Genomic DNA, 11,489 nt, shown 5'->3' on the forward strand with positions numbered 1-11,489 from the left:
TAACATGTTGCTTATCTATAAAATAAGAAGTAAGATATTATTTTGATTATTTAATTTATATTATTTAAAGAAATAAAAATATGAATTGTATTTAAAAGAAAATTAAGGATTGGCTTCTATGTATTTTTTTAACAAATGATTTAATTTGATAAATTGATAAATGTATTTTAAGAAGTCTTTCAAAATTTTTCCTGTTATTAGCCTACAAATTGCCACACTTGCAGTATCCAGGGCCTGCCACGAGCAGGTTCCAGGAATAAAGCACCCCGCATTTTTTTTTTTAATTTTCAAAACTTTTTATTTTTATTTTTTTTTTAATTTTAACTATTTTTTTTAATATTTTTAATAATTTTATTAATTCTTATGTATTCTTCATCATCGTTACAATCTTGTGTAAATAGAAACATTGTCAGTTTAATACAGTTCAGATGATTTTTTTAGAAACAATTATAGCTGTTTTTTTTTGTCAAAAAATGCCGTACTAAATTAAAATGGTTTTAAATCAATCAAAGTAAAAATATGCATAAACAACATGCAGCTATTTTAAAATATGCGCAAAAAAATAAGTAAAAACAGGCATTTTTTACAAAATATGCAAACATATGCGTTTACGGTTGAATGCCATTTTAAAGGAAATCTGATGATTCGTGCAGATAACTTAATAATTTCCATTTGAAGAAACACAATAAAAACATGCAATTGCAAGAGAGTGAAAAAGTAGATTTGTTGAGTGGGTTCTGCAGGGTTCCAGGGTGGGTTGTTACAGTAATATTTTTAAGACTTATTGATAATTTAAATAAATGTAGTTTTTTTCATAATTAGGGCTTACAAACGCTTTTCATATTTTATGGATTCTGAATTTCTTACGAACATATTAAAATGTTTTAAATATCATAAAATTTTGTTTTCGCATACTTCAAAGTATCTAGATTATTTAAGTTTATTATTTAAAAATTTTAAATAATATTAATTTTCGACCACGTTTTCAGTCTTCTGGCCCACTGTGCACTGGCGTTAACTGATTCCAGTAAAAAATCCCAGTAACTGGAAGGTAGGTCTAATAAAACTGGACAGTAAAACTGGCATAGTGTAGACGACCAATTCAATGGCATATCGGTGCTTTCAGAGCCTCCCACGGTGAATTGATATTTCTGGGCTTTACATATAGGAGAGTGGCGATGTTTTTTTTTTCACATTCAACATTATTCATCAGTTAATCAGAGATATGTATCACAATGTCAAACGAAAGATTATTTTAGTTTCAAAATATTTTTGAAGAGGGTTGCCACATGTTTTAAGAGTCGATTTTAGTTAACTAATAGACAAGTTATATGAAATGTTAAAAAAGAGTGTCTGGCCAATTCGTCGGAGTATTTTTTTTGTTTTTTTTTTTTTTATTTATGTTACCGCATAACTTTGGACCTCGTTAACCGATTTCTATAATTCTGGTACTCTGAAATTTTCATATGGGAATTAAAGTCGGTTTTGCCTTTTGCTTAAAAATTACTCATTATTTTTTCTCGTAATATTCCTACTGTAAACAAAAAAAAAAAAACTTGTGCAATGAAGAATTTATTATTTCGGTCATATTATATACCGTAAACTTACTGAACAATGACACGAAAAAGCTCTGGTAAATTTTATTCATGCCAATTTCGGATGTTCAGTACGTACATATGTATATAACTACAATAAAAGCAACAACATATTGTGACGTCATTATTCACATCTATGTGTGTATGTATGTATGTATGTATGTATATGACGAGCTTGGAGAACTTTCCGTAAATACACACTAACACTGTGTCCAGCGTAAACACAGGCACGATTTTGCGATGCGTGCGAGCAACGTACTACCCGCAAAATCGTGCGTGGAATGCTGTAAGTGTACAATTACAACGCGATTATACTTATTGTAACTTATTATTCGGCGTGAAATGGCTTCGTATGCGGCAGTTAAAATATTTTTATTCGAAAACAGTTTATTGACATTACTTTTCTAACTTTGTGGTAATTAAAACACAAATAGTAAAAGTTTTTTTTTTGTAAAGTTTATTTTTGCAGTGGTTCATTTACATTTTGAAATGTACATACACCTTACACGAAGCTGACGAATCGGATCCAACTTTTTCATGAATGGAAGAAGCGACCTCAAAAAGAGTGAATTTTCATCTTCTGATGCTTCGAGTAAAGCTAGCTGTTTGGTTTCGATATCTAAAAGCCTAAGCTCAACGGCATTTCCATCTTGATGTTTGTCCTTTCTCTTTCGACGAACAGACAAAGACCTGAATGAAGGGCATGTTTCAACGAAAGTTAGTTCGGAGTTCTTTACTTCGGAATTTGACACTTCATTATCTGTTTTAGTAGCATTAGTATTTTTTGCCACTATTTCAGCATTTGCCACATTATTATCGGCTTCAGTTGCTGTAGTTGAATCTTCAAGCACCACCGACAAATTTCTAGCTGTTTCTCTTGGGAGAATTGTATCTCTAAGGAAAAGCAGGCTTTTGAAATACCGCCACCTCCCAGTATATATAGTTGCTTGGTCTTGTGTGTCGCCCGATTTGCCTTTTGGAATTTTTTTCAATTCCTTACTGAACTGGTCTCGCAAATTTCGCCACTTCTTTTTAGCATCTTGCTCTGAAAAAAAAAAAAAATTTAGATAAATTGTTTTCTCATTCAGGATATTGAAGTCATCAGTTGATTCTATAGTTAAAGAGGCTTGCAAGGACATTTGCGAAGCGATTCAAAAGATATGTGCCAATCATCGAACATTTTGAAAGGGTGTCAAAAGATTATTTTCAAAAGTGAAATTTTCCCAATTCTTTGGGAGGTATCGGTATAGAATTCTCGAAAACCATAAGTTTTTGATCGGAAAACTCTGTTTTTATTCAAAAGATTCCCAGTAATAATACCCAATTACACTGGTCTACAAATTTCAACTTTTTTTCTGCGAATAAGACGGGACCTGGTGTTTCTGAACGGATTTTTCGTGCTGAACACGAATCCGGGGTCAAAAATGTCCCATCACGTCACGTTAGGGGTTGAAACCCCTAAAAACAGCGTTTTTGGCCATTTTCGAAAAATTATAGAGCTGAACCCTGACGTGGTACAAATTTTGCATATATCAGAAATTAAAGGCTAAACCGTGCCCTTTCGAATGAGCGAATTGATCGCGTGCACCCTTAAAGCAGGGGGTGTATTTGTGTTTAGGGGTGCAGGAAAAATTGATCACAGAAAGAATTTAATCTTAAACGATCATAGAAAATTAATAATGCCAAGGTTTTAACTATATTAAAAGTCGCTGATTACGAATCTGCAGTTAGATTTTAAAAATTTAAGATGACGGGTCGAATATGGTGGATATAAAAATTGGACTCCTAGACACAAATACACCCCCTGATCTAAGGGTGCATGCGATTAATTCGGCATAGGGCTCATTCGAAAGGGCACGATTTAGCCTTTAATTTCTGACATATACAAAGTTTGTAGCACGTCAGGGTTCAGCTCTACAATTTTTCAAAAATGGCCAAAAACGCTGTTTTTTCCTGCACCCCTAGACACAAATACACCCCCTGCTCCAAGGGCACATGCGATCAACTTGGCATAAGGCTCATTCGAAAGGGCACAATTTTACCTTTAATTTCTGACATATGCAAAGTTTGTAGCACGTTAGGGTTCGGCTCTACAATTTTTCGAAAATGTCCAAAAACGCTGTTTTTAGGGGTTTCAACCCCTTTTTTCTCGAAAACGTGACGTGATGGGAAGTTTTGGACCCCAGATTCGTGTTCAGCACGAAAAATCCGTTCGGAAACACCAGGTCCCGTCTTATTCGCAAAACCCTTGTAGACCAGTGTTATTTATTTAGCCATTTTTTTCATAGTGACTACATTTTATAGATCCGCCAAAAGCCCAGAAAATGCAATGACGGGATAAATAAAAAAATTTTTTAGTATTAAAAAATGTTTAAATAAACAATTGGGCATTATTATTGAAAGCCTCTTGAAGAACCAGAGTTTTCCGATCGAAAAATATTGACTTTTGAATTCTTTACCATCTCTACGAAAAAATTTATTTTCCCATATAAAAATACATGGAAAACTTTGAGCAACTTCCAAATATTTTTCAGTTTCAAAATAAAAAATAGGGGTATATATTTTCGATACAGAAAAATCATCAAATGCCCACCCTAGTGCGCTATACCGAGTGGCACATTTAAAATTTGAGTGAAAGCAATAGAAACTATCGTTCTGAATGCTGTTCATATAGTAAAAGCCGTTTGCCTTCTACGCAACATTGTAATTGATATGGAAAAGGAAGACGATTTTCACAATAATTTTGAACAAAATTCAAAATTTAGGAATACAAACGGCAACTTAGGAGCTTCCGGAAAAAATAATCACCCACCACGGGAAGCAGAAATTAAACGTTCTATATTTGGCGACTACTTTTCAGTAAATAAAATATAAAAATTAAATATTATTTAATTTGAATTCAACATTGTTTACAATAAACAACACAAAATAATTCAAATTTGTTTACCTACTTGGAACCCCAACATTTTTGTAACAACTTCGTTCCATTCCTCTTCCGCACTTCGCCTGTCTTTGTAGCGGCAATGGCTTTTATTCCACAAAACACTTCGCTTTTGTATTTCTGAAATGAGAATTTCCATCTTCATTGCTGAATTTCTCGTACGATATTGCGGGCAAAATCAAACGACTTTGACGTCACAATGCACGCATTATCGCAAAATCGTGCCTACGTTGGACGTTTGCATTTGCCAACATATCTGTGCGTTTTTTTGATCTGCTTGCATTAAACGCACCGCAACACATTCACCGCATTTCTCGTGTCTACGCTGCACACGGCGTAGCTGTTATAAAATCCAAAGGCAATTAATTTAAAGAGAGCAAAAGACGGAAAAGTAAGAGCATGCTTTTAGGCGTTTAACAGAGCAAGGCAATAGAGAAGCAATTTTCGAGGACAATACTCAATTGTGAGCACTCGGCGTACCGTCAAGAGCGCACAAGCCCTAATACATCCGAGTCGCTAATTCGAAAATTTGTGCTCGTGTCAAGAGCGGATATTGTAAATGCTTACAAAGTGCAATACAGAAAATAGCAGAATGACAGGAAATGGGAAAGCAGCAGCAGCAGCAGCAGCGTCAACTTGAGTTTATGACATCGGCAATCGGAACGATGTTTCAATGCAAATGAATGACGATGAATTGTATGTATGTATGTATGTAAGTAGAGTGTGTAGAGTGGCGCAGTATATGCCGACGCTGATGCCATTGCCGATGTTGCTGCAGTTGCAGTTGCAGCGAGATAGGTGGCTGGAAATTGCAATAGTAACAACAATTACTAAATAATTATGATCATCATAAAAAGCTGTGCCGCAGCACGTTGACAATCGAACAGAAATAAGTCAACGTTCGAATATGTCGGGTCATTGTGCCTGCATTTGTGTGTGTGCGTTGCCATAAGACAGCCAGCCAGCCGGTCGATTTAACGGTGTTTGTTGCTGGTTGCGTTTACGTGTGTGTGTGTGTGTGTGTGTGTGTGAGTGTACGCGCAGCAACTTAAAGAATCTAAGTAAGAAGTAAATTATGACACGAAATGTGCGCTTATTTGGTTAATGCAACCTCCTGTGGATGCTGTAGGTACTGATTGCAGAATATGGCGATTTTTATTGAATATGGTTTTGCATATGCCCTGGCGTATGAGCAACTTTTGCTTTAGCTTCCAATACCTTATGTTGAAGCATCTTTTTAACTTCAAGAAGCTTTAAAATTAATATAGAAAATTTAAAAATTGCTATTAAAATGCTTGAAAAGACACACATATATGACAATTATATCCACTGACACAAACTCTGCATACGACCTGCTCATAACCGGAGTTAGCTACTGGGGCTGTCAGCAAAGTACCGCTACAGTAGCACAGCAGCACAACAGTTAAAAAAAAAAAAAAAAAAAAAAAAAAAAACCTACACTATTGTAAGCATAAAAGGAAATTCGAAATTCGCAGACAGGTCTGCACTGTTTTTTCTCATTTAATATTTTTTTCATAGCTGCAACGCCATCATTGTCGTAGTCCTTCGTGCCTACATGGATGTACAAATATTGCGTTTGTTTGTGCAGTTGTTGTCGTGTGTCGGCGCGGTCGTTGTTGCCATCGTTGAGCTGGTCGTTGAGCTGGTCGTTGCCGTTGCCGTTGCCATTACTGGTGGCGTTACAGTGGTGGTCGTAATGGCCAAAGCATCGTAGTCGTTTGTCGTTATAGTCTCGTAATAGTTGTCGCTATTGCATGCACTTGCTGTTCTTGTTGTTGTTTTTACTATTGTTTTGCTGTGGCATTCGTGCAGCATTCATTCGCTCATTGATTGCTGTATGAGTAAAAGCGAAACAAAAAAGATTAAATAAAAAGCAAAAGAGACTCTAAAAAAGAAAGAACAAAAAAATAATAGTAAGCATCGGCTTGCCAACGATTTCGGTGATCGGCAAAAAACTTGCGATTCTTGTTTGCCGGTAGCCTTTTCATTGCACTCGCATAGTTTCCGGGCTGCTGCATTGCCGCAAGGGTAACAGTATCAACAAGAACAACAACGAGAATATTCTGCGCATAAACAACTAATATTTAAGGGCCCACTTTAAGGCGCTAGAACAGTCATAGTATTTTTAAACGAGTATACAATCAATTTCCGAATAGTAGCAGCAGTAGCGGCGATTTGTGATGCTGGAGATGAAATTAAAAAATACTCTTGTTCTTAAAATACTCGCTCAATTTATGTCTGCCTAACACTCTTTTTTCGCTCTTGTACGACAAAAATGTAGACGTTTTCCGGTTTTTTCACTCTCTCTCTCTCTCTCTCTCTCGTGGAAACTGCACATAAAATACGAGCGTGAAATTTCATTATATTTCTTGTACTAGCGAAACTCAAGTGGCAGTAGTACTACGACAACAGCAGCAACAACAAAAATTTCCGAAAACAGACAAGTTCATAACGTACATGCATATGTAAATAAATATCTACAAACAAAAAAAATGCAACAAGAAAGTAAACAAGTCACACAAAAAATCATTCATTTTCCCCAACAAAACAGACATTTGCCGTTGCTTTTGTTGCTGAAGCTGCTTCGTTGACTTTATTTCCCCCATCTACTATTCAACGGCACATATTATGCAGGCTGTTCTCCTAGCGCGGAAGCGTCTTCGAAAAACATTATAATTTCTAGGCACTTTAATAACAGAAGAATGTTTAGCTCAGCTGTTTATTTAAAAAAATATATATATTACATAGAATTTTTTATTTTTTTCTTTAAATATTTACTTATGGGTCTTTCCATATGAAATCGTCTAATTGGAGTCGCAGACCGATTTTAGATTTTACTGTAACTTAGAGGGACTCTTCTTTAGGGTCCCAAGGAACAGAAGTTCCGAAATGAACTAGATATAAATATGAAACTTACGAAATCTGTAGTTTGTCCCTCAAAGTTACAGAAAAATTAGAAATCCGTTAGCGACGATTTTTTTTTATTTTCAGACGTTTTTATACGAAATGATTCTTATATGTAAATAAGAATAAAACAGCTGTCTTGATGTCTAAAATTTATATTAACATAAAAGTAGTGTACCACTTTTGATACGAGTTTACCAGTTTAGCGATAATCTACCTGCGGCAGTAAAATCCAATCGTCGAACACACTTTGTATGGAAGAAAACTGACACCGTCAACAAAAAAAAAAAAAATGTCAAAAATCAACGGGAAGTCCTAGCTACTTAAAACTTGCACTTACTTTTGTACTAAAATTTAAATAGTAACAAAAAAAAAATTATAATTTAAAATTTTTATTTTTGCGAGCGAGAAATTCTGCCACAGAGAGATTTTGGGCGACATACATATGTACATACTAAGCTTAACGAAAGCTGTTAAGGTAAGGATTTGCGATTCTTGCTGCTAAAATTCGATGGTACGCACTTTACGTATACGACCTGGCGGATTGGTGCTGAATAATTAAATCAAAGTGTGATTTAAAATGAAAGTGTTAACATATCATAACAACATATCAATAAAATCAAACTGTTTCAGTTACTTATAGCCAGTTTCATATAAGCAATTTAAGTGAAAAATTATTATTTTATTTGACTTTAATAAGGAAATTGACAGGAAAAAAATTGTTTTTTAATTAAATTATCCCGTATTAAGGAAGTTTCGCAGATCTGATCCACAGCTTTTCACAAGTTACTTAAAAATTACAAACCAAGATTTTTAAATCTTAACGAGCTCAAAGTGTGACAATGTGTTTAAACATGTCGGAAAGTAATAAAGTAACTTGTGACTACTAACATTATCGGTACTGAGCCTCAGAGATTACTCTCATCGTCTACGGCTGTGGGAAAGGATGGGAACACCCTTGGAGAAAGTGTATTTTAGGGAAAAACTTGAAATTTTGTTTTGAGCAAAAGCCTTTCCAGCTGACTTCTGGCGCAGAGTATTCAACAATTAGTCAATGGTGCTTCCATACTCTCATACAACATAAGACCTCCACCGATCCTTTCATGCAGTTCTGCCGTGTCCGTAATTGACTAATACTTCTTCTTTTCAGAACGAGCTGCAGCAAATTTACCTTCAGCAAAAAATTGACATTAATAAACAATACTAAGCAAAGCTCTAAGAATTATTTTAGAAGTGGTCGAAAGTACTCCACTGACGCTACTCTCGAGTTGCCTAACAAATGTAAGCTTCTTCCTAAGTCGAAAGCGGCTTTGACCATTGAAAGCGTTTGAAAGGCGAAATTTCAGGCCAAATTTTTAGAGAAAACTGTTCTGTGATTCGTCGCTCGTGCAAAAAGTTATATTGATTTGAAATTGTGTGAAATGCCTTTGTTTATAGAATAAAGACATACCTAAGAATTTGTGAGGTGTGCTGTGGGAATGCTTTGAGTGAACGGCGGACCCAGGAGTGCTTTGCTCGATTCCGATACAAAACTCCATTGCTGATAAAGAATTGGCCGACTGAAGAGCCGCTGAAAATCACTTGGCCAATAAGTCGATAGCCCACAGAAGTTCTACGCCCGAGAATTGGTAAAACGTCATAAACAATAATGGCAAAAATGTACTTGGTTTCAAATAATTTTTATTTTTTCAAAAATTTACCCAAAAATCATTTTTATATAACTCAAAACATATAGGTATATACATACATAAGTAGCGTATGTATTTGTACAGCCTGTAATTTTTTAACTTTATTACTTAAGGTGGTAAAATTTAATGTCTTCATAAATTATGTATGAAAAGAAATTTTCCGATATCAAACGCTGGTGGCGGCACAGACTGATAATCACTTAAAAAAAAAAAAGAAAGCTGTCTGCATCGAAATGTCATTTCAACTGATTAGCTTCATTGACTACGAAACCGCAAACTAGGTGTTTTATTAAAAAATTCCGCTGAGCCATTACAAAACCAAGAACAATTTCTACGCCACACACCACAACGAATGCCAATAAGAGTACGCAAAAAAATTCAGCAGACTAAGCACAGAGTACGCTAAAAGAGCTGCAATGCAAGAAAGAGCAGGACAAAAGGAAATTTAAAACAAAATTTAAAAATACTTACAAAAAAAGTACGACATATGTACGAGCGTGAATAAGAAGTTTTACTACGGCGAGTACTTAACAGCAAGATAGTAAATATGTGTTAATATGTATGTATAAATACGTGTAAACATATTCTACAATGAATTAAAATAAGTACGACCGCTTTTCTGTACAAGTAAATATGGTTCATGATGAGTTGAAGAGCATAAGTTAAACAGAGCAAATGGTGCAAAAAACTACTATCAAATAGGGCAACAAACTCAAATAAAATAAAATGTAAATGTAATATACTATGTATGTAGAGACAAAAACAAATATATAAATACTCAACAAAAAAAAAAAAACTTTAGTTGCTGCGGTGCTTTAGTGCAGCTTTCAGTGGCAAACAACGAGTATATTTACAGTAAGTGAAAGGAGCTGAGACGAACTGACTAGGGAATGCATGTACGAACCGATGTAGAATAGAAATTATCTACATACCTACATACTCATGTACATACATACGTATGTACATCCTTTTCCTAGGCTCTTCTTCTCTTCAAATGGCAGCAGAGGCAATGAGGCAAACAGCAAATGAAGCAAATACCCCTATCGCACCAGCATGCTGCTCGGTAAATAGTGCAATATTCTGTTATGGTTATGATGCACACTCATCATGCATACATGCATACATACATACATAACCACATTAAAGAAAGTCAGCGTAGTTATATATTGAAAATGAGTATAGTGAAAGAATTAAAACCAATATATACCGGAGGCACTTTTTGCTCCACACTTTTGCTGCATTATTGCTGATGATGCCAGAGAGAGTGCTGTTGATGATAATGATGCTAATATGCATTCTCGAATTGCTGTTGAAAGTCGAGCTCAATGAATGACATCTATTTTGCATATATGTATATAAGCATAAAAAAAACCGCATGAAAATAGTAGAGTACGATACAAAGGCAAAAGTAATTATACTTATGTATATATGTAAATGTCTTATCAAGGAGCGCAATGCTTATGAAGAACTCAATCCTGGACCTTTAACGCATAGTAATTTTGGAAAATCACATCCATTGAGAGAGTCGAGACACACGGGAGTTCGACATACTCAGTGGTGCAGCAGGTCGATGCAATCGGACGACCACCACGTCACTTTTTCTCACTTAACGGTTTTTAGTAATAACTCGACTCCAAAGGTAACCCTTTTTTAATAGTATTGCCTTTACCATTACCAATACGCATCCCAAATATGAGCCAAATCGCATCATATTTAAATATGATTTTTTAGAGATAGCTCGACTCCTGATCCACTTGGCTGGCAAATTTTATTCACTGGAAATCCCTTTACGATACCGATCATAATAAAATGTTTAGTAATAACTCGACTCCAGCTCCACCTGGGAGGTAAAATTGGGAGCTTAAAATATCCGGAGGCCCCCTCAAACACATGCAACGCAGAGATGCTTATCGTCCTCCGAAATCGGACTATGAATAAGATTGTTATTACTTAATCGATTCCAGTGCCACTTATCGGGGGTTTTTCTCCGTAAACTTTTTTCTTGGGCAAAGACAAACAACCTCGGTGTTCCACACCCAGAGCTCCTGAATGTGCGCGATTTCGAAATCTTCCTCCACCAGGAAGACGGAGAGGCTGTACGTAGTCAGCCTCGAGTGCTGGGGGTTTATCTGGACAACCTTCAGGCCAGGATGTCACTGGCGGAGATGAGCTTAAGCCTCAAACCCTACCAAACATCACTGATGCTCACCAAGCCCTTGTTGGAAACCCCATCTGCAGGCTTTCACTTGCCAGCGCACTGAAGCCACGCCGTGACCCCGTTACAGTAGCTGACTTAATGGTCAGCAGAATACCTCCCATTTTTTAGGCTCTTTCGACCTC

At 35.8% G+C, this 11,489-nt stretch overlaps 1 protein-coding gene across 1 annotated transcript; it reads right to left on the bottom strand.

The window, feature by feature from the left end:
- Window positions 1-2,094: 2,094 nt before the first annotated feature.
- Window positions 2,095-6,372, bottom strand: LOC118752407 (cell wall protein DAN4-like; the record flags this gene model as incomplete). Its single annotated transcript, XM_036487301.1, has 2 exons — window positions 6,132-6,372; window positions 2,095-2,640 (listed from the first exon to the last, which is right to left on the bottom strand). Coding segments are annotated over exons 1-2 (787 nt in total), but the record flags the coding sequence as incomplete, so codon positions are not given.
- Window positions 6,373-11,489: the final 5,117 nt, after the last annotated feature.

This window comes from Rhagoletis pomonella, unplaced genomic scaffold (genome assembly GCF_013731165.1).
Source record: "Rhagoletis pomonella isolate Grant_MI unplaced genomic scaffold, Rhpom_1.0 Rhpom_scaffold_01476, whole genome shotgun sequence".
NCBI classification, from domain to species: Eukaryota; Metazoa; Arthropoda; class Insecta; order Diptera; family Tephritidae; genus Rhagoletis; species Rhagoletis pomonella.